Below are 25289 nucleotides of genomic sequence, written 5' to 3' on the forward strand. Positions count from 1 at the left end.
AAGTTGATGTTATAGGCTCAACTAATATATATGGCCAGGTCTAATCTCGCTGGCACAAAGGAGCTGCCATGACACAGCGAATATTGACGCAAACCATTTAATATTTAGGTATTCCAATATGCAGTACTGGCGAGTGAACAAGTTTTTGATGTATGTTTAATTTGTTTTTTTCTTTTTATTGCTTGACAATTTTAACTTTAGTGCTATGACTTTGGGAGTAGAGACTTTTATTATTGATTCCTTTCTAGATTGTCAGAAACAAAAAAAATGCTTCGAATGAATTGTGTTGTATTATAAAACGAAAATAGTCGGCAACATTAGATTCGTACTTCTTGTAGGCACTGTCAAAAATGTTATCAATTACAACACACTAATTGAACATACATGATTAACAAATCACGTCGCTATGTTACAAGATTAATTTATAAATAGTTCACCGAAGGTCAGAACAATGATAGTGTTATCATAAAATCAAAATGGTGTTACATTTTATCGTAGCATTTACAAAATGTCACACTATCTGAGATTCTTTACGATAGAGGTAATTATAAATTAAAAGAATGTATTGCTTAAACTGATTTGTTATCTGAATATATCTAGTATAAAATTCGTTCGTTAAATGCGTTGTGTGCGCGAGTGTACTGCAGGCCGAGACCGACACAGTCACTTACGATATTAAATCGGACAATACCGCGCTGCGGTCACGATAATCTTTGGTAGTATTCGATTCTAGTTACCGAGAATCGAACCACAGCCGGTGTCCCCGAATAGTTCTCCTCTCGTAATGTTTTACAGCCACAATACTTTTTACTCGATAAATGACATGACAAATTAATGGATTTATTATGAGTCGGATTGCGCCGGCTCTTTTTATTTTGGTGTCGGTTAAGGACGAATGCATTTTTAATTGAGTGAGGCACTTTTGTGGACTGTATAAAACGGCCACCGCATGCCGTGGATATTTTTTGTCTGATTGACGGGTAGCAATGGGCAGGTGCGTAAGAGAGCCTGCCGATAGCTACCTCGCTTTTTCGTTTCGAAATTCGAATATTAAGTTTTTGTCGGTCGCTTCGTTTTGCGACTTGGCTGTATTTTATGTTGATTGTGTTCAGTGTCCATTAATGGGGTAGTAAATTTTGTCTATATAAATTTTGTGTCGTAATATTTAGTTTTATTTTCGTTTTTTTGTGTAGCAATAAGTTGTCGGTTAATTAATCATTTGTATGTAGGGCCTACATCCTCGATGACTATTGCTGTTCAGATGTCATTATGCACGAATAACCATTTACGAAGCGGACATAACTATAAATCCCATTCTTGTGGATCTCGAACGTACCGTATTCAACAAGTTGGCGTACTTTTATTTTATCTTTATTATGCGTTTGACCTTTCAAAAATTGTATTAAAATATTAAAGGTATTACTGTCAGTCAGCGGTATAATAAGTTCTTCAGTGACTACAATTAATAACGAAAGTGTGTTGCAATGTTAAATGCATTTTGGTTTTGCGGATTGTGTAATGTCGGCTGTTTATTTCGTATGCATGCAAAACAATAGACTGCTGTTAAGTTATGGATTTCCTATTCTAATGCTTGGGATATCTAAAATACTTACGTTGTGAACAAATGGTATTCCTGTCTTATTTTGCAATGTTTGAACGCAAGCCAAAATCTAGGGTCAAAATAAGGACTTAATATTTGTATGAATTCATTGGATCTTAACGAAAGTTTTAATATTCATGGGTGCGCGTCAAATATTATACTAACTCTTAGATATGAACCTGTACTTAATTAAATTTCCAAAGTATGTTCTTAGCGTCTAAGCTAAGAACATAACCCAGATATTACTAACATATCTCATTTTGAGCGAACCATTAGATAAAAAATAATCTTTAAAAAAAAAACAAATTTATTTTAACACATTAAGATATAGTTGTATCATCTTAATTATAACATCTGTCTGTCTTAAATTAAAATCCAATATAAGCAACATATCTGTCTTGTATAATCTAACCATACATACATATATACAATATGAATTTCTTCCACAGTCACTCCAAAGTGCGGCTCGACGAGCGGGGACCTCGTGTGCTAACTGCAAGACCACCACCACCACGCTGTGGCGACGCAACCAGAATGGGGAACCAGTCTGCAATGCTTGCGGCCTCTACTATAAACTACATAATGTAAGTACTTAGATGATAAATCATCATCATCATTCTAACGAACTGCCAAACCGTGACCACGCTATACGAGGGGCAAAAGAGAGACAAGTCTGACACTCTACTCAGCCCAACCTAAAGCGGAAGAAGTCATTTGATCATTTCCCATCTGAAACAAGAAGGCTTTTCCCGACTTAGTTGTCGGCTTCCATCGAGCTCGAGATGTATCAGTGTTTTATAAGGAGCCACTGCCGGTCTGACCTCCTTAACCCAGTTACCTGGGCATCACGATACCCCTAAGTCAGACTTGTGTCAGACTTTCTAGCTTCTGACTACTTTTCTTCTTTTTTACTTCTTCAGGCGTAGAGCCCAAAATGTAGGGTGGTAGTCTAGAAAAAAATACCTCGGATGCATCTTCGTCGTCGTCGAAAGCGTCAATAAAATCACGATATCTGCTATCTGATATATGTTTAACTAAAAGTATCAAATAACCAACTGGTTCTTTTAGAAGAAATATACAATCCGTACAAGGAAACTGGTTTATAGAAACAAACCTCAAAGTGTCAACTAGGCAGTTAATCTTACTTTATTTTGGCTCGACTTCAAATCAAGCAAATATGGCTACTTAACCCTACCACTTAATATGGAGATGAAATAATAACATCCCCTAAAAACAAATTAAAAATCAAATCGTCTATAATAACCTAAATAAAATAAGTCTAATCAAGTAGAAATATCTAAATCGTTCCCTCGGTTAATCCGGGGTGTCCCCAGTGATTGCAGCCCCGGGGATAAGTTGGCGGTATCTTGGTGACAGATAGTGGGGTCCACGCGACCCCCGCTCAGTAATGCGTCATAAAACCCAATACGATTGTCTCAAATGAATTATGGGCCCGATACTATCGCTAAACGGTTAAATAACATCACATCAACGTTGAAATTGATAGCCGTGATTAATCGTAGAGTCATCCCGTTATAATTAGATCATCTAATCCTGTTTCCTTGATCAAAATTGTCGTGAAAATTAACGTTCTTCTTTTGTTTTTTACTCCGCTATGTTCTAATTTTTATGCCGGAATGAAATGCCTTTAGGCGGGATTAAAAATTATGGCGCTATTATAAAAGAAACTTCGCGGTAATCTCAGGTTTAATAGTATTTTTATTTCTATTAACAAAACGAATAATTTATGACTTATATCATGTAATGATTTATTATGTCTCAACGTAATCAATGTAGAGTTATATAGTTACAAAATAATAGTAGCAAAGAGATCGGGTTATTTAATTTTAAACTTACATAACGTGGTTAGACAGTGGCACAAAAATGAAATGAACAATGATTTCATAAAGATAGTTTTATAGATAAAGTGTTACCGAACACAGTTTGAACAATGGCAGACAGTTTTCAATATCCGGCTGCTGCAAAAATGGAGCTCATTTTTATTTATCGCGGATTTAACAAGATGTTAAGTTTAAATGTCAAGCGGTATAAGTAACAATTCTCACGACTCTCACAACCCCGGGTCCCGATACGAACAGTAAATACGAACCCTCACGCGACACAGGCCGATGTACATTCGTACGGAAAAAGTACAAACACAGCGCGGGAACGCAACAATGACAAAAATTAACTGCCGAGCCGACCCAGCGGAGAGTGCTCTCGAGATTTTTTGTATTGAAATGTATACTTTATTGCCGACTGGAAGTACCAGCAACAATGTTGTTTGCTCTAATTATTCGGAAGGAGCGACAAAGGAGCGAATGGGAGTGCCTGCTCCTTCAAATGTTGAAGGCATAATGACAGGAGCACAATACGGGAATGCCAGTAGCATTGTCAAGGGCCCGATCCCGCCTCTTCATACATATTTATACACGGCTCACTTACACATTCGCTACAGATTCCTTGCCCTTTAAGACTTCGTATCAACCGAAATGCAATACATAATTAATCTAATATTGCTAAGTTCATGTTTTTAGCGACTACATGAATAATAATGTGGTCATTCTAATTTTGAGATTCGTTGTTGACGCGTATTGTAATATCAGACTGTTTCCATACTGTACCGTGTATTCAAAACACAAGAATAATTTAGCAGTTAGTATATTCATATACATAAACATATGTATTTCATGACGGTATAACAAAATTTTATGTCATAATAAATTTCGTGTTATGTCGTGTGAACGAGGCTAAAAAATGCCTTGATCTTAATTTGAAATGATCTGCATACTTAATATTTATTACGATATCAAGTTCTAATAAATTCACTAATAAAATATATTTTTAAAACTTGGCATTCGGTCCATATTTATCATCTATTATTTACGTCAAATTATAATATATTTTTTTTTAATTCTAAGTATGCTTGTAAAAAACTTTTAATGAAAAAGCTCGCATTAGCACCAATAGTCATTTTTTACTTGCGATATAAACTCATAATACGCACAAAGTGGTTTCGGAAGCCGATTGCATATGTATAGAGATTTTAAAAGCAAATTTAAAGTAACAATGTGTAAATAAATACAGTATAATATTAGCCGGCCCCCGAGGCGGACACGTCGTGATCGATTTCACTCAAAAAACGCAATTCATACAACAAAGCACGAGTGCATTGTGATTTCGAGCAAACGTCACCCTCCCACGTGAGACCGAACCGTCTTGATACTTTATGAATAAATAAATAGTATTAAACTTAAAAGCTCCCAAAAACTCCTTCGACTTTGTAATATTAGTAGTTTCAAAAATACGTTGATCAAAAATTCATTTTTTTTTTAAAGAAATCGTGGTGTCTACAAATTTAAATAAATAACGTTTTTAATTAGTGCTACACAAAAATAAAATATATAATTTAATGTTTACTGGGATCAATAGGTATAGTATATTGATGATGATTCTTTAAGTTATCACAGACGATGCCGAATAAAATAATAGTATAAAGCATTCGAAGTGTGAAATTATGTATAGTTATTGAAATTTTTCTCACAGTTTAAGGAAACTCGATAGGTGTCATATTTATAACGATATCAAAATATACGTTGAGAATACAATGAAAAAAAAAGATAAATATATTAATTAATACTTTAATATACTAATTTTCATTGATCATATTTGGATTATACTTGATATGCTTTTAAATTTGCCGTTTATGTTAAATCGTAGGTCTTTTTTCTATTCAATATGTATTCAACCACAAAATCAGCATATTAATCTTCATTTCTCACTAAATAAATTAACGATCAAATATCAAAACCGTTTGAGCGGCGTATATTTCAAACAATGCTCAAGTATGTTTACTCAAAATATCCTTTAGTGGTCCCTATTCTGTTGTGTAACTTAGCTATAAATGCCCGTATGAGTTCAAATTGGCCTGATACAGGCCTCGACAAGGCTCTTGTCGTTTCAGTCCAAGAGGCCTTAAGACTTTTGTTATTGTTTTTAATAAAACATTATTACGGATTGTGATACTGTTTTGTTTGATTGATGTGGGAAAAGTTGAATTTATTGAATGTATTCGATATGAGAAACTTTTAAGGATTTGACTTTTTCTTTGATCTGCTTATTGTATATGGGAACTTTATTGTTTCATGATTTGGTTATGAGAAAAATAAATTATATGAGCTTTTTCGATTGAATTTTATAAAGAATCTTATATTTAAGTATTAAGTTTACTTGCATCAGAAGGTATTCTTTAATATATCGAGCATAAAACCCTACTTACACGATTTGCCAACACGGATGAATAGACAATTTTTAAACTATGACAACTCCCAAAGGACTCGGTCTCAACCCAGTAGGTACCAATAAATGCGTGATTGAAAATAAATTATTTATTTGGCCATCCACAATGGCCGGCTAATAGGATTACAGTGCGGAGCGTGGGTTCGACTCCCAGTACCTGCCGACCGCAATATACCATAACAAAACGATCGGTCCGTATGTTCGTACTTTTTATAAATTTGTTTATTTAATTTATCACGCTCGTTTATACGTTACTTCCTTCGTGTTATAGCCGATTAGGTTTTTGTGGTCTGTATTCATTTTTTTTGCCCGACCTTTGTGCTCCCAATGAATTGGTATCTACTTTTTGCGGTAGTCATCGATTGTTTTCGATTTCTTGCTTGACTAGCCGACGGCATCTAAACTAGCATGTTCCGCACATTTACTTTATGAAAAACCACTAAAGCAATAAAATCACACCCATATTTCAATGTAAATTGCATCTAATCTTATACTTACTGATAAAAAAGGAGAAGAGCCATGTAATATCGCTAATAACTATTATCCTGTAGTTCTAAAACATTTGTAACGACATGTAATCAAATGGTAATTCAATTCGTTTCTTAAACGCTAGCTAATAAAACACTAAACAAATGAATACCTTATTATACATAGGACGTTTTGTCAGTAGAGCGGCGCGTTAAGTGCCTGCCATACAAAAGTATTGGATTACCAGTTTGTATGGGCTAGAGAGAGAGGGACCATAATAACAGCTCAAATGATACATTTGGAATACAATGGGGCGATCAATTCAATTTTTGAATCGAGAACGCTCTTCTAGTTTTCTTTTTTTATATCGTCTAAAGTGCTGTTTTGTTCAGCCAACATCCGAGAGAATTTGACAGTCACTGTTTTTTCACCCGTTTTTCCCTGACATTAGATTTAATGCTAGGCTATGGATACAATATATTTTAGAGATAAGAAACAGTTCACGAATTTGTCCGCTGCTCTTTTTGTGCGCAAGATGTTTATTTGTCTAGACGCGACTAAGCTGTACAACACAATTCAGAGACACAATCCTTGTCTTTAGCTGTTGTAGAGAAATCTTAGTCAGCAGTTTGCATTATAAACGCGTAATCTATGATTTAGTTTCGTACTGAGCTACAAGTCTGCTTGCAAAATGAAGTTTGCATTTCACCAAGCCGACTTAAGTTAATCGTTGCTAACATGCGAAAGTCAGGCTTGTTAAAATTCTCATCGCGACCGCCGAACATCGTCCGTGGAAGCAGGCTTTAACTCGCGTGTGAGATAAAAAAACGAGGTACGTTTAATTTACTCATTACGTTACATTACATATTCGTTGGTACGGCTGGCTAGCGGCCAAACGGCCGACGCGTTTGGCCGAATGTTATAATGACATCAATTTGAATATTCAACATTGAACAGCTATCCCATTTACATAAGTTCGACCGTTGAATTTTGTGGCGATGCAAATGCTATTCGCTACACTAATTGTGCTGTTCATTGTTCCAGTTTACATTTTCAATGTAAGCTCATTATACTTACTGTTTTACCCGTGTGGCTTTTTCTTTGTTTGTTTGCGAGATTTAGGAATCGAATGATCGTAGTTGTTTATGCCATTAAGTAGCAATCATTAGTTGAATCAAAGATTACCTCCTCAAGCTGTGCCTGTGTGGCGTTTCTGTTTCACACAAAACCATTTCTGTTTTCCGAAAGTCGTTCCATAGGATTTTATCACTTTCCTTTATTAATTCAACCAACGACGTAGTATAGTTAGTAGAAATATTCAATTTGAACATAGAATCAATAATTTTCAATAAAACAAACCGTTATTTTTATACCAAACGAATATAATTTTGCCAAAAAGTGATCACATAAAATAAAGGGAATAAAAGCGGGCGTTTGCGCAGTAGGCCGGAAAGATTTTATCTGTTGGCAATACAGAAAAAATGGCGCCCACCGGAAGTGTCCGAGCGGCGCGCGGCGCGTTACTATTTTTTCTTTTTTTTTGTTTTAAATGGCTTTTTCCCGGCAGCGTTCGGCCGGAAATGCGTTTGCGTAGAACTGCTTTACATTGCCGAAAAGCGCTACGTCCGTTGAGTTTGTAAACAATTTTGATTCTTGATACTGATATATTTAGGGTGAAGTATTGTTTGCCGGGGCTCCGTCAGATGTCTCGCTACAGTTGAGACGTCGGGTCGTGAGTGTAGCGCTAAATAGGATGTTTTTATTCATGAGCCTTAAGCTCCCATTTTGTTTAGTGAGCGGGCCCCAGCTGATTTACTGTCTTGGATATAAATTTTGTGAAAATGTGAGAATTATTCACGAAACTGCGCGAAAGCAATTAAATTCTATTTAAGTATATAATAAACGAACTTGTGTTTGGAATCTAGTGTGGGGCTGTTCCCAGGTTCGACTTCAATTAATTTAAATATTTCGAATTAAAATCATATGTGTGCTGTAAATAAATTATCTGTGCCTTTATCCCTTACTTTATGACTTTTATAGTCTGGAGAGCATTTATTTAAAACACTTTATGCAGAAGTAATAAACTCTACATGACTCTTTATACGCACACCAAGACACGTTTTCAGTATCCTACAATCTACCCATCAATACTCAATAATTAACCATAATTATAATAAGTAGGTCTTAAAATAACGGTCAAATCAATTTTAATGTCCATTTCCCCAGGGTATTTAAAAAAGGAACCCAAATAGCAGCTGCACGTCACTCGAAGATCGTTCGTTCGATAACTGTGTGTCCTTCTACAAAACAATTGCCTACTTGCGCTTGCGCACTTTCGCAATAGTCATTGTAATGCAAGCTTTTGTCGCGATATTTGTAAGTATCGATAATACGGACCTATTATTAGAGCGGTACTTTTATCGTGTATCGATTACGGATTTCTTGGGACAAGATTGTTAGCTAGAATTTTGGATTTTAAGTCTATCGATTTCGTTTTTATCTTATCTGAAACTTGTAATGATTATCGACGAAAATTGATAATTGCTTCTCTGCGGGTTTTCCACCACTCAGTTAAGTAAAGAATGGTGATTTTATTGTGATTCTTAATTTTGGTCTAGATAAATTCATTCACATTTGGGAAAACCAATTAGGTCATCGGTCATTATAATGGAAAAATGACAAGTAAATTGACTAATTACTTATGATTGTGAAATCCAAAGGTATCAAGTGTTCACTTCTTGGACTGCCGACTAGTGTAACTCAACAAAAATAGAAAACTATTAATGTGATGTAAAGATTTACAAGATAGCTCGGGTCAGTAACGTGGACGTTGTAATTAGGCGATGAAACGCCAGGAACGAGATGATCACTGATCTGGCTGCGCGCCACACTATCAGCGCCATCTAGCGTGATCTACGAGCACAGAAATAATCTACACACTTTCGAATAAATAAAGTACATTTTTTTCCAAGTCACCAGTATCATGACCTAGGTGTGTTAAATGCCCAACAACTTGGTAACACACCTCCTTTTTTAACTTTTATATTTTTAAAGCGGCCGGTTATTATTATTAGTAGTCTAATAGCCTGGTAAAAGTTGTCTTTGTTAAGAGTAACCAGAATATTAAGGATTCTAGATTATCAGGTGTGCCGGCGTGATTGTGCATTAAGTGGCCAGTTCAGAAAAGGAATACAGAATGATAGGTATGAAACAAAAGGAGATAATTAACGAACAGTATCAAGCGTATTAGTGTTGCACGGTTGATTGCTCCCAAGAGATGTTCGGGCCGTTACCCCTCCAGTACATCTGTAAACATCTTCAAGATAAACATCTGACGTTTGACACAAAGCGCGGTTGCGGGAGATACTATCTCAAAACTATCGTCTCCCCCCTCTCCCCCTGTCCCCCGCGTATCCCCCCGACTTCCTCTCTCCGTCTAATTATTTATTTATGTCCTCCTATCACACCATCGATGCGCTTGAGTGCAAAACTGTGCGGGCATTACACGAATTCATATTTAGAATTTCGTTATCATCTAGGTAATCTCTCCGACAGTTTAAACTGAAATTAGCGCAATGTCTTCTTCATTTTTTTTTTACTTTTCGCTAATCCGGGAGTTGTTTCCAAGTGCCACTGTTTGCGACAAACTTTTGTGTTAATCTCTCTCTATTGTCATTTATGTAAATACAAAGAAGGCCCTTTGTCAGTTTTGTGTATTTGACAGTGTTTTTATCTTATGCTTGAAGTACTTTCTTACTTTGCTGCACAGCGAGTTTTATAATCCTTAAATGCACAAAGCTTAATTATGAGGAGCACTTTATTCACGTTGACCCAAAATATTTTTTCTATAGAGTATAATAATTGATAATACTTCGTTTTACACCGGCACGCAACCGTCGGAATATAATTGGACCACAAAAAAAAAGTTTATGACATCTCACTCATACAAAGTGGCCAGGCCAAGGTGTAATTTGATTGAAAGCACCAAAAAAGTCTCGTAATCATATAATAAGTGGTGGAATAATTAGTGGGGGCTTTAGGAGCAGGTGCCTTGCGCACGCGCCGGCCCGAGCCGCTTTTACTGCTCCTCACCCTACAAAAGACAAATGACTGCTACATGACATAAGATAGTGGCTTAAGTTCTTTACTGCGCTATGCTGCTTTATTATACCTGTATAAAATGTGGGGGATTAACTATTGTTAAGTTGTAAATGTAACTTTTGTACCTACGCAATAAAACGGAGCTTCAGCTTTACGTTCATAGACCGTAGCTGACCAAGTTTAGTTCGAAACCAATTTACTGAAATTAGTTTTAGTACAAGTTAAAACTTCCGTATTCAATATCCACTTATTCAACTGTAGCGCAACATTAGTGATGGGAAGCAAAGTTATCGATAATCGAGAAGCTGTTAAACTTTGTGTCGACGTGGACAGTTACGAGGTCTCGTTGGCGGGCTCGTATGAATTAGTGTAGCGTGGTAGCATCGTGAGATTTAGTGCGGACGCCGCCGGACTCTAATTGGACTGGGTTCACTGCCACAGGCGCGAAACATTTAAATTTATTGGTTTCCATAATTGTTTTTGAAATGTGAAGTTGGCGCTCCTGCCACATATACTATCTTCATTACAAATATCGTTTTCAATAGCAACTGTGTATTGACAATTATTCCCTTATGTAATCAAAGATAAATTCGATATTTTTAGTACAAAGGTATCGCGACTAAATTTAAGATAATTTTACTTAAGATATTACGCAACAATAAATCGTTCTAAATATTTCTTAATCCTTATCTGTAACGTTATTAGAACGCTAACAAACTTTATTATCAACTAACTAAATTGGAAATGTCAATTTTTATCGACACCCGATAATTGACTTAATATTTTGATAAATCCGTGCCTCGAAATGTACTCAGAGATAAGGATAAATCACGATCATACTTTTGTAAACGGACAATTTAATTTCACTTGATATCAACAGTTACGAATCTAATACAGTAATTGCATTTCACTGATTGTCTCATTCTATGACAACTCAAATGACATTACAATTAAGTTCCGTTTAATTACGTTAGAGTTAAGAAATCGTATATTTCTATGTATCTTTATTTGAATCTACGTAAAATGATTGAGAGCATGGCAAAAATGAAACGTTACAATAATAACCGATGCATAAGGCCTCGCTCACACTATAAATCGTGGATGTCGATAAATTTGGCGGGTGTATAAATCGTCGTTTCAATTATCCCCCGGAGTAGCAGCTGTCGGCGAACTCCCGACTACTGCCCGGAGTATTTATTTTAATCACGTGCACATATCAAACACGACCGTGTTTTATCGACATGTCTACCAACACATCCTTAATTATTAAATTTATTTATTTGAAATTGTATTTTTCGTTTCTATTTGCAGTGGTTGTTTACTAGTCATTTTCAACGTGTGCTATTGAGGAGAAATTGCAAAAATGTCTGTAATTGCTTACGTTACGGTCGTTATTTTTCCTAATTAAATTGGTTGCGTGATCCGACAAGCGTTAGGTGGTGTTAAATAGCTGAGGCGCCTCTTGATTAAAGCCAGTCGCCCTATTTGATTCATTGCCACACACGCATATTAAGTACCAGACATCAGGTCCTGCACAGCTCTAGGAATACTTAAAAGGCGTTTAGTAAATGCTAAGAGCGTTTAGATCTCCATGTAAGCGAATACGTTAAAAAGTTGAACACCGATGGAAAAAGACTGGTATTCCATAATGACTTACTCTTGCAATGTTGAGGAGTAAAAAGTTGTGAATGCGAACCTCCTTGGTGGAGAAATTCTTCTTTTAAATGGAGAACTAAAAAAGTAAAAACTATTTATATATTGAACCTTAGATTTTTTGACTGTTGGTAATGTCGTGACGTTACAGCCCCGTTACGATACAGTTTTCAGCGGGTTGCGCAGGCGCCGGTACGCTCGATCGCAGCGCTAACTAACTATGCGGAACTAATTCACCAGAGACATTACGACAGCCGGTTTTTCTCATTACACACATCAACGAATGCACTTTTTTTAATTGTCCTGATGACAAGATGTTATGCGCAAACTATTTTAGTACATTTTCTAGGGTTGGTTTCGAAACCCTTTGGGTTATAGCAGATTGGTTTTCAATGTAGCTGAAAGTTATTTCAAAGTTAGCGCGGAACCGTATATTTGGAATGTGTGTTTTTTATATTAATTTATTGTTCATTACTAACATTTCCATGTCCATAAATAACTTGGGTCTCAAACTTTTCACCACCACTTGTAAACAGACTACTAATTTCTTGCAATATTATATTCATTCTAGTAATTTGTATATAAAATAGTATGTCTTTTCAAATATACGGATATCATATAATATGCTTTCTAATCACACCAAATGTAGTTCATACAAAATAGAAAAGAACCTCATTCAAATTTATGAATTTTAATCTCGTCTAGTCTAGACTAATCTAGGATAGGTATAAAAACAAACGAACGAATATCCGAAATTTAAAATTGCGGTCCAAAATTTTACTAATATGATTAATTCTTATGTGCGAATAAGCACATTTAAAGATAGGATTCAAACTGTTATGTATATTCTAATTATATTTTTTGTTTTTCGGAAAATACTATTACTGTCCTGAGAAAACAGAATTTGAGGTATACCTTAATTAAACATAATAATATCACTCAGCGTTGCATCAATACTATTAACAATTTCACTACAAAACAATTGACATAATATACTTCAAAACGACACATTATTTTTATTGTTTTTAATAACAGCTCGACATATTCTGCGTACGTCTGTGTGGGCTCCGCCGGCGTCCGCTGCGCCCAATTGACAACGTCTTGTTTGTTTGTCCTCCATGCTACATATCCCGCGCCCTTAATTGCAACTTTCAACACGATTGTCGCGACGGCTTTTTTGTCTGTCAGTATGTTGCATTTGTTTATTGTTGTAGGATGAATGTCGAATAGTTTTTAATTAGGAACTTTTTGTTCATTTTTATTATTATTAAATATTTTTAATAATTTTTTACTTACAAATCAAGTACTGATATTATGATATTATGAACAAGATTCTTATATCCATGATCACAATGAAAACGTTTGATTTTCATTTTGTATAGGAAATATTTAACAGCTTACCATTCCCAAAGCTAAGAGCCATTACACAAACATTGATCAAGATTCGAGTAACGAGTTATGGCTAACTTGTTAATATCGACATCGAGATTCAAGCTTCCTTGAAATTATCAGTTTCGAAGCATTTCTAGACCATATTATGTTGATCCCATCGTAGATTAGTTTGAGAACAGCTTAGGTGTTTAGGGACATCGGTAATATAGTGTGACGTGTATTTGTAACTTATCTGCAAACTCATAAATAACTGATTTGCTAAATGACAGCTTGTATCAAGCGGTGGTTGGCGGGAAAGCTTGTAAGAAAAACATAATATAATTTTAGCGTTGTATTCTAAATTTAAATTTATTTCGGCCATTGAGATGTTTGACAACTATATTTTTTTTCAGAGACAAAAAGATTCGTCTAGTCATGTTGAAAAAACAAAAATGATATATTTTTTTAATTTTTAAAAGAAGATATTCAGGCGCTGGCATTGATTGGCATGAAAACATTAGATTGAATGGTTTATTCAAATAAATTCCTGAGCTGACTAAATCGTTAAAGCAGATCGGCTAATAAAATACATTGACAGCACATTTCTATTTGGTTTTATGCGTAAGAAAGGTGCAAAAATTAAAGGCGATGGGCCACGCGACATGTAACGTAAGATGCCAATTAAATTATCCCTCGCCGCAACTTCGAGCAATAAATTCTTAGCTGTTATACAGTATATTATAAGAGACAGTTTCCTGACATTTTTTCTTCTCACATATTATTTGTTCGTTAAAGATTTTACAGAAGTTGTCGGTTGCTTCGCGTAGAGTTTCATTAGTAAAATGGAAAAAAAGAATGTGGGTAGTTAAAGAAAATTCTGTAACAGCAATAGTTATTGGTGTACCGCCAAGAACTGAAATCAAGATTAATTTAAAAAACCCTTTTTTTAATCCTCTAAGATATCCAACTACACGAACGATTTTTCGCTGTAATCTAAGAAAAAAAGAATCTGGAAAATTCAAATCAGTCAGTTCTTTTTCACAAAACATTCAATTAATTTCTCAACAACTTAATATAATATTTCATTTCATCGAGAATTTCTACAAAAACCGCTTTCTCCCACTTTGGAACTGTCAAATGAGTCTCTCACGATTCACACGTCATAAACGATCAATTATTTCTTATTATAATGAGCTTTAATGTAAAACGTTGAAAAACTCGCACGCGACGGCTAAAGTGTCGCCAGTTCGTCGCAAATTAATAAAACAATGCAACTGTATGACAGACTTGTTTATCATTTAAAATTGACGTGACAATAGCTCTTAAATCATATGAAAGTTTTTGCTGAAATTATCACCGTATCACTGAATGCAATGATTTTGAATACTTGTTCGAGAAACTATTTTTTTTTTTCTTTTTTTCTGCGTGATGATCGAGAATGCTATGGAAGGAAAACGAATAAACTGATTCATGCAAATGGGTAATTCGCCTTCATTTAACTTAAGTTATGTATCGTTTATCAAAATAAACGCAAGACATACATAGGATAGTAACTAATCTTATGAGGAAACAGAAAAAGCAATTCATGAAAATTAAGCCATAATAAACGGAAATAATAATCCTCATCATATCATACCATAATCATGAAATATTGCTCAATAAATATTTGTAAAAATACAAAAGAATTAAACCCAATGTAAATAACGTGCTAATTGCGTTAAAAAAGAAAGTAATTGCAATTACTCACTACGGGGAACTTAAAAAACCAATTAAATTGAAGCAAGCGCTGTCAAAATCTTTAACATCGAACTGCTTTGCACTATTCATCATCTGCTAAGGTTTTATTGCCAACTAAACTATAAATCACTCGTATTGTAAATTATAGGTGCATTGCATAGAAAAAAGAGCAAAACACATGTAACAATTACTGGCTAAACGTTTCCAGCCAGCCATTATTTAGGTAAACATTGACAATGAGTGTTGCAGATAAAAAATAAAGTCCCACAAGGCATTATCGATTTCAATACAGCAATTTACAAGAGTTTTTGCTGGTTAATAGGTGTGTTGTTTTTGCTATAATTGGTGTTAATACTTAAATATGCGGTGTGGATCGATTGAATTTTTATTGGATCTTATCTGATCATTTGCTTGATCTTTATGTGAACATTGTTATGAGCTGATGTTTTTGTGCCTGTGGCAGCGAACACTACTATTTGCGTTAAAAGTTGACTATCGATTGCTTTGGAGATACGTAACTAAACATCTTAAAAGTGCCCGAATCAATATTATTCATATCTTTATAGTTTAAGATGCGAAACAGTACTAAAAGAACGATAAACTTATAGGTACCAGCTACCTGTTTCTATGACGTTCATGATTAATATCGATATAATCAGCGATCCCGAGTGCACCCCATCTAGATACCAGCTAAAGGTGGCTACATCTCGTTTACAACGCTTTGTTTCGCAACAATAACGTGTCAAGTCTGTTTTATCGAACATTACACCACAGTTTTACTGCTCCGCGATTGGTTCGTACATCGCTGTTCTGTTTCATTACAATATTTATGTCCAATAAAAGGCATGTTCGCCGTTTTCCAACAATTAACGACATAATAAAGCTTTCTAGCGGTTGGAAAAATTACAGTGAGGGGCCGTGAGCAACATTTTCCATGGCATTGTGGTATGAGCCTGTTATTTTCCCATTTGAGCGGTTTTATGGCTGTGTTTGTGCAGATGAGTGCAGATAGCGTAATAAGCGCACTCTCCGTCCTAGAAACATAACGCAATTATTCGCACGCACAACGAGACGCAATACGCGTTTGTTCTTTACGTATATTTCGCTTTGTCACGCCACCATTGCGTTGTTTTTTCGAATATATAACACCCTATCCGATGTTAGCAGTCGATGTAACACGTGCTAACAAAAACGTACATATCTCACAGTTGGGTTGCACATGGTTGTAAAGTTGAGTTTTATTTTTAATTACAAAACAATTTTCTTAAAGTTCCGAGTACTCTTTATGGGTATTTTATAACCGCAGATACAAGGCTTTTCTTCCATAGCAACAGCGAAAGCAACAATTAAATTACGAAATAATTTATTTATAGTCTAAGTCGGTAACCCACAATCCCTACTAATATTATTAATGCGAAAGTAACTCTGTCTGTTACGCTTTCACGTCTAAACCACTGAACTAATTTTAATAAAATTTGGTATAGCGATAGCGTTGACCTTGAGAAAGAACATAGGATAGTTTTTATCCCGGACTTTTGAAGAGTGTCTTGGAAACGCGATATAACCGACCTCGACGCGGGCGAAGCCGCGGGCGAAAAGCTAGTACGTATATATACTTAGGTAGTAGTAAATGCTGGCAGCCATATTGTTCATAGTTTATTCAGTATGGCGTGTCGAGTCGATATTACATTGACATCCAGATGCATGTGGTGCATGCTCGCTACTGTTACATTAACCCTGAACTGAATTGCACGAAACTACATAAAATATGGATGAGAAATAAAAATAACCATGTTTGTGCTGTAAGGGGCGGTATCGTGTAGTTTTGACGTAATGTTAATTGTGTTATATTTGGATTTGAAATGAATATAACTTTTTAAAGTAAAGAAATAATTTGAGCTTTTAATGAGTATTTTTTGAAGCCAGAACTAGAATTTTCAATAATAAGGCAACGTATAATAGTTAGTAAACTAAACTAAATTCAGGAACATAATAGTTAAATTTTTTGGGTTAATTATGAATTGTTATATTTTACCAAAATATTACAAAAGTAGGCATCCTCAACTATGAAACATCACCGGGCAGCCCTAGCCACAATTGTATGCAATATTTACTTACCTCGCATAACACCATTTAAGCAGGTCGTCATAACCTAAGGTAGAACAATAATATTTCAACCCCACAACAAAGCCTGATTTCAACGTATTTCAACCCAATTTCACCCCGTTTCAACCCACATTTGACGTTACCTCTCGTGCCGAGATCGTTGCATGCAAATGCATGTTACATTTGTGAACGAATTCATTGCCGTATGACGGTTATATTTCTGAACGTACCTAATTACGAGGCACTGGAAACTTTGCGGTGATAACGTAAAGCGCATACTAAGCAGCTACAAGGAATATGTGCTGCAAAAATGTTTGAGGAAGTTCATGTGCCAAAGGTTTTGTACAACTGCATCTTTAAGTTGAACCTGACAATTTAAAACATAACTTTTATGTCACACCCAAAGATTGGCGATCCATGTCAGTTATATCTATCGTCGGTTTTTGGCCTGAAAACAGGATACGCTTCTTTAATGCTTACCTGGCCGAATAGCACAATAAGGTAAATAGAAAGAAAAAAATAAAATAGTCTATATTAATCACTTGAGAAGAGTACTTAGAAAGGATTAAGGAAAATCAAATACTATAAATGTTAAGTGTAAGCTCATATGTCACATCAAATTCTTACTCGTAAATCAACGTAACTGTTTACCCGCGCATGCTTCGCTAGTACATAATTCATACTCTACCCATTTCCTTATATAGTCCGCTGCATACATGTACAGCATACACGCCAACCCATCTGAACAGCCCGGAGAGTGGGAACAGGCAGACGTAATTAAACTGGTATAATGACCAGTTATTAAGCAATTTCTGCGGCAACGAGGCGGATGTCTTGTCAGGTCTATACACCCGTATATCTGCGCCTTCCGGCACCCACCCATGGACGAACACATAATCCTTCGATGCCATTGTTTTGCATACAAACTAACCGATACCCATTGTGAAGCCACCGCTTTAATAGACACCTTCATGAACTACCTCTAACATTCCAACATAATAATTGATATTAATTTATTCCTGAAATAGAATTCATTAGCGGATCATATTACAAATTAATTTCCATTACAAATTTGTTTGTCTATGTTAACGGCCATAAAAATTTAAAAACGTATAATCAGGACTACGCCCAGATTCGTATCTAAAAGTCATCACTTATATTTTATTCATAGTTTATTTGCATCTTATTGAATTATTATTTTTATTATGAACGATAAAACGAGAACGTACTTTCTAACAAGGAACTAATTTGCAATAATTGATACGGAAAAATAAAAACTAGCAGACCGTTTTACGGGTGCTCGCTCCAGTAAGCAATTAAGAAAAAATATAGCTAGCAAAGGCTTCGCAATGACCTAATTTGGTTGCAGTCTAAATCTGCCGGCATGCAGTGGTGTTAATGCATTTTATATTGGTTCAATTGGGAGGAGCGACGGCGCGGTATGCGCGATGTGTGGGCGATTCGCGGGAACGCATTAGGGACGCCGGGATCTGGCACGCACTGAACTACGCAGTACTTTACTAACAGATTAATGAAGTTTTATCACTGTCCGTCTGGAGGAATCGGACTTTGCTCAGACTCATAGATTGTGTTTATTCATTTTGCATAGACTTATCTATAGTAGCCGAGACACTGGATAGTACATTGAAGGGAGCTAACGAGTTTGATTTTCCTCATCCTTGAATGATTTATTAGACATTACATTCTGCACTTCTAAATCTTGTAAGCTACTATATAATTTCAGGCAAGTTAAGCCAATTGTACATGGCCAAAAACAAACACAAACAAGGACAGGTCATGCGCATGGGCTGCGTCGGCGCAGGCGCAATGCAATCGTGCGTTTAGGGCCCACATGCCGCCGCCAAGTTCCCTGGAAGGCGATGAATAACTCATTGTCCGTTCGTCCGTCCGTCGTGACGCACGCTTCTTAGAAACAACACGATGCAAAGCAGAAGTGACCGACATAGTTGACCCGAGAATTTGGCAAAGAAACTGCACAGATATGGAAAAATTTCGCTTACCCTTATCTGATTACGTTCAGCATGTTGGCAACTCTCTGCTTCTAAATGATCATAGCAATCGAGATCTCGTCCCTTTTATTGTTTGCATGTAAACATATGACAAGCTTTTTGTTTCTCCTCATCATTACGATAACCCTCATAGCAAATGTAAGTACTTAAAGGAATATGTAAATCATTCTGAGTAGCCATCTTTATTATGCGGAAATTCGTCCACAGTATAGGTAGTTGAGGGCCTTAACACGAAAACGCGCGTCACCGCAGTTTCCCACCAAACGGGCGCAGTGCATCGGTGCACTAATTAGGATGCGTGGAGTGACGCCGGCGACGGCGGCATCGGACACCAAACAGCTGAATATTCGCACACAACTATTGTGATACCATTTTATGGTTTCGGCTTGCCTTTATACTCAGTAGTTAGCATTCTAAATTGGTACCGCAGACGTTTTTTCATACCGCTAAATGTCGTGTCAGAGCAATAAAATGGAATACTGGCGGTTTAAAAATTGTGTGATTCAACATGGAACAATTACGACTTATTAGCCTCGTTCAGAATATTGTGATGTTTCAATTAGGGGAATATTATATTCAGAGTGTATAATTTAGTTGATACGTGTTCTGATTGTTAAAAGTAAATCCTAGATGTGCTTGTTTTATTTTATACATTGTTTTACGACGGTGTATTATTTCTAGTTGGTTATGACAATGAGATCGTTTGTGTTTTGTTTTGCATTTTACGTTACTCATTTATCATTTTGATTGACCAATATTCAATTCCTTGTTAACAGGTAAACCGGCCTCTCACGATGAAGAAAGAAGGCATCCAGACCAGGAATCGCAAGCTGAGTAGTAAAAGTAAGAAGAAGAAGGGGGGCATGGGCATGGGGGGTGGCGGTGCATGTGCGCTCGCCCTCGGCGGGGTCATGGGGGACATGATCAAGCCCCTGGGGGACGCCACCAAAGGCTTTGGGGGCTCGGCCTTCCCATCCGCAATGGACTTCGGTGAGTTCCCGATGATATTACATTTACTTGTTAAAATTTTGAAAGTTTTTGTAGTTAATTTTTTTGAATACACGTTTCCGAAATGTATATTCATCTTGAACTTATCTCAGCCTTTACTAACACCTTTAACACAAGACAAAAAGCTTTCTTTTAGCACCGTAATAATATAAATTCATGCTTTTAAAGTAACCAAACTAGATTCAACGAGCTTTGCAATATAAGCTTTTGTAGAAGTACGACTGTATTCATAAAATAATAATGTACTGAACGATCCATTATTTCCAAAAACGCCTTTAAAACATATTTGTTTATTATTACGTTATCAGGTTTCTTAACGCCCTATATTATGTAAAACATTTAGTAAATCTACATTTAGAGTAGTTGTAAATTATTTGGTAATTTTATTCCGTACTAATAGTCATTAAAATAAATAAGTTTCAAATTACCCAGTCATTCTAATTTATTGCCATTTTCAAGGACAATATATTCATTAGGATTTTGAAACTGTCACTTTTATTTATCTATATTTTTTATAAGATAGTAATCTAGATATATATGTATATCTCCATGCAATTATATTAGTTTAAATGTTACCAAATGCGTCACTACTACGTAATTTGTTTTTAAATTTTTATTCATTTGGTGTCTAGAAACTTCAATAGAAGACTGTTATTTAAAATTAAAATAATTGTAAATTAGTGTCACACATTTGAAACGAACAAAATTTGTCAATGTTTGTCTTATGCAAATAGATTCTTTGATGTTAAGGCTACGATCGTTATGTGTTAACTGAAATTTGAGACTCTCAATTTTGTTGACTGCTTTAATATGTAGGTCTATAACACTAACGTAAGAAATGCAGCTTTAAGTGTTGAAACGAAAGCTTAACTAAACTAAATTAATTTTAATAATCTCACCGTCCAATTTAAATTGCCTTTAAAAATAAGTTTGCTTAATTAAGGTATACTAAGTAATGAGTTAATGAAGGGAAAATATTATCCGTATCGGAGTTATCTTTGCGGTTACGAGATGAATAGGATCTAAGTGAAGACTGGTTCCCAACCATTACTTGTAATTAAATGCATTTATTTGAACTTGTATGTAAAGCCGAGAGAATTAAGGCGTTTTTGCATTTAAGTGGTTTCTGTTGGGAGATTGAGATTATCATTAGAGTTATTTTTAATTTCTAAAAGGAGGTTTATTTGTGTAGTTTTATTCTATGCTTCTTAATCGAAATGTTTCTGTTATTGCCAGCACGCTTAAAATCTACAACTCTACTACTTTCCTCAAATATAATATTTCTTCAATGCATAAATGCAATGCTCAAATGAAAACGCTCCTAAACTTAGACCACCCATGTAACATACTAAAATAAAAAAAATCTGTAAATCATTTTAAGACCATACCCCAATCGCTTACCTACCAAGCTACAAACCCTGTAATATTGCCAGTAATACTAACCTCATCCTCTGTTGTCACCAGGTCAGCACCAGGTCGGTCTGGTGCACCCCGCGGCGGCCCACATGTCGCACTGGTACGGGGCGCCGCACCAGGGCTTTGCCCCGCCGCCTGCATCACACAACCCCTATCACCACCATCACCTCGCGCAGCTCAATTCTATGGTAAGTTATAATATTATATATACTATAAATACATCATATTTCCAGACTATATAAGTCCAAGTTCTGAACACAGGGGCTTCTCTTGTAAAGGGACGGTTTGAGTAATCATCAAACAATTATATAAACATTTGTTAATTAATTGTATATTAGTTCTAGTCTTTTCGGTTTTAGGACTTCAGAAAAACAGGAGAAAATAGATTAGAATAGGATTATTGAGTCTTAAATGTATGGGTACAAAAATATCTAGGATTTTTATTTGTATCTAAAACAAAGATAATTCTAGCACTGTCTGTGTATATGAATTGAAATGAATTTATTTATTTTTTCCCCAGTATTCTAAAAGTAGTATCTAACTACACTGAGAAGAATTTTCTTTGAAGTTCAGATTTTATACTATATAGTCAAAAAAAGTTTTTTTTAACCAAATTTGAATGAGCATTTAATTTTTTACCTATCCGATATACCGTACGTAGCCGTTAGCAACGTTCATAACGTTAACATCCTATATGAAAAGATGCCTATACCTAGTGACATTAAAAGGCTGGTATAATTATTAACCGTTTCTCAAATGTGAGACCATATCACTATGGGCATCAGATACGTATTTACTAAAAATAAGCATAGTAGCGACTTGTATCACTAACCAAGATCACGGCATTGGAGACGTAGGTAATATTTCTGAATCATAGTTAATATTCAACTGGATCTGACACCAGTGGCATATTCCACACATTTAGATAAAAAATACAAATATGATGACCCGATAAAAAATAATCTGATAACACCTAATTCCCACAGTTTTTTTTTTCTTGACGTAATTGAATAATTTGTCCGAAATAAAACATCAAATCTATCTTTATTATCCTATTAATTAATTCAGACATATTGAATACATGTGTTATTCGATCTGTTATCAAATTAGAGATATGCAAAATTTCAGGAATATGCAGACGATGCAAAATGTCTTTGATATATTATGTAGTGACGTCAAACCATGAAGGTTGCATATATTTATGTGTGGGAACCTCGTGAATATTGTAATGTGATTCTTTTAGTATTCGAAATTTAAATAGGACGCATTGTTATCTGCTCATTGAGTATTTATATCATTTATATCTTAGTCGTTTACATGATCTTGGTGTAGATAGTATAAATATGTAACATATGTACATACATATTTTAAGAATAGTTGGTTTAACTTCCCTTGGTCGTTTACACACACAGAATTTTCGTCCATTTAAAATCTCTACAACAATTTTGAACAACGAATTTAATTCTAAAAATCTCTATTCTCGAATATAAATCATTAAATGGACAAATATGATACAATACATTTGACTACGTCTTTTACATAAGGTGTAAAAGTGTAAAAAACGCTACGCGCATGCGTGGCGTAATATTTAAACCAATCATGTGAGACCTACTATAGAACATGACTAACCAATTTTTCCTCTTTACAGACTGGCTGGAGGAGTGAGTACACGTGATAAGTCAACCAAACAAGAGTATACAGTTAATAAATAATGTCCTAAGTATTCAAGAGTCCTGCCAATGCAGACAAGTGACGTCACAAAGAAATCGGAGGCAACAAAACACGCTGTGATTTCGTTAATGAGTATCTACTCATATATTAAACACATCACATTAATTAATAAGACTGTTGAACAGAATTGACGTTTGTACTTCTATACAAACATGAGGTTTGAGCAACGAACGCGGCTAAACTATCTACGAGGCTTGTGAAGAAAATGACAGTTAATTAAAGATGGCCGATACCCGCTCACTAAAACCTCGCCTTACAGTTCCGAAGAACTGAACATATCCTGATTTTGAACACAATAATGTCCCAGTTTATCGTTCCCAATAAAAGACTTTGATACGCGATCAGTTTCCTAAAAGTATTAAAATTAAGAGTGTTTTACATGGAGTAACTAGCGAAATTGTACAGTATTATAATATTAGGTAAGGTCGGTTATGAAGTCTTTATCGTATAAGTATAGTTCAAAGGAGAACAAATAATTTTGTGTATTTTGTACATATCTTACTAAGTTATATTCCGTTCCTGTGTAAATTGATTTTATTCTTTTTGATATTTTATTCGAACGGCTTTTTTCGCTATAGGAATTGTGATGTGTTCAAAAAGATAAGCAGAAATCATTTTTTTTGTACATTTTATTATTTGTGTAGATGATATAATTATGAATGAAATGCAATAGTAATTTATGTAATAGTTATATACAATGCAACTTGTAAATAAATAGCAGTTTTGAATAGTGACATTAGCAGAACTGATTTCGTTGATGCGTCAGACTTGAGATTTTGTTATAAATTATTCAACTGGTCACTAAATCGAATTAGCTATTGAATATTTATGTATAAAATAAATTTGTTTGTCACAAGGTGTAATATAAATTTTGTATCACATTACCGTTGTAAAATTAAGAATATTGAGTGGCCATAAATTTTAAATTACGGGGTTTTGTATGTGCTTGTAACATATAAACACACATTTGTACCATATAAACAAAAGAAAGTTTAATGCAAAGAGGTTATGTTAAACATTGTCTCTGTTTTGGAATGCACCTTGTATTGTAAAGCCCGGTGTGGCTTAATTCTGCATTTTACTGTCCGTGTGTAATTACAATAAGGCTTCCGTCAAAACGCGATCGCCGAGTAAGAAAACATAATTGCATGTTACAACCACAAACATCTCGCCTGTACCCCAAAATATGTAAATATGAAATGTAAATGAAACATGTAGGAAATAAATGAAATCATTATAAGACTATCAGAATAAAAAAATGTAAATTAGAGATCACTGCAGAACAGCCTATAACGATATCCCGTACCTAAAGTTTTTAGTTTTAAAACAAAACATTGTGAAGTTGTGTATTTTAAATGAAATTGTGAATAAATTATCAATATTGATATTAAACGTTTATTTTATTTCTCCACCCTCTCAAAATCAAGACAAATCTAAATTCATTGAATAGATAAACTCGAGAGCAATTCGAACTGTCGCTATAAAGAGCAGAGGTCGTATAAATAGGAAGGCAGATGAATTGACCATCCAATTACTTCGTCTTATACGTCGCCCGCCATAAGTCACTGGATCAATTCCGCCATTCCGCAGAAAAAGTCGTCCAAAAGTCGCGCTTATCTCGCGGCAAATTGAAAATGCAGCCGGCCGTGTGATTGTGACGCAACGGCCCCAATGCCGGCGACATATGGACCTATTCAATTTTAATCGCATTTCAGAAGAATGGACATCGGATAAAAGTACGTATAAAACGGTCCCCGCTCCGTGATAGG

At 35.3% G+C, this 25289-nt stretch overlaps 1 protein-coding gene across 4 annotated transcripts in view; it reads left to right on the forward strand.

Annotated features, from left to right (window-relative positions):
• The window catches only part of LOC113502254 (GATA-binding factor C-like), an 88368-nt gene extending 63626 nt beyond the window's left edge, over positions 1–24742 (forward strand). For all 4 annotated transcript variants that reach the window (XM_026883739.1, XM_026883740.1, XM_026883738.1 and 1 more), the window contains exons 5-8: positions 2050–2184; positions 20142–20355; positions 21838–21977; positions 23438–24742. In XM_026883739.1, the coding sequence (XP_026739540.1) occupies positions 2050–2184; positions 20142–20355; positions 21838–21977; positions 23438–23464 (516 nt within the window). In that variant the 3' untranslated portion in view covers positions 23465–24742. The remainder of the gene's footprint in view (positions 1–2049; positions 2185–20141; positions 20356–21837; positions 21978–23437) is intronic.
• The last annotated feature ends 547 nt before the right edge of the window (positions 24743–25289 follow it).

The sequence above is a fragment of the Trichoplusia ni genome, chromosome 17 (genome assembly GCF_003590095.1).
Source record: "Trichoplusia ni isolate ovarian cell line Hi5 chromosome 17, tn1, whole genome shotgun sequence".
Classification (NCBI taxonomy): Eukaryota; Metazoa; Arthropoda; class Insecta; order Lepidoptera; family Noctuidae; genus Trichoplusia; species Trichoplusia ni.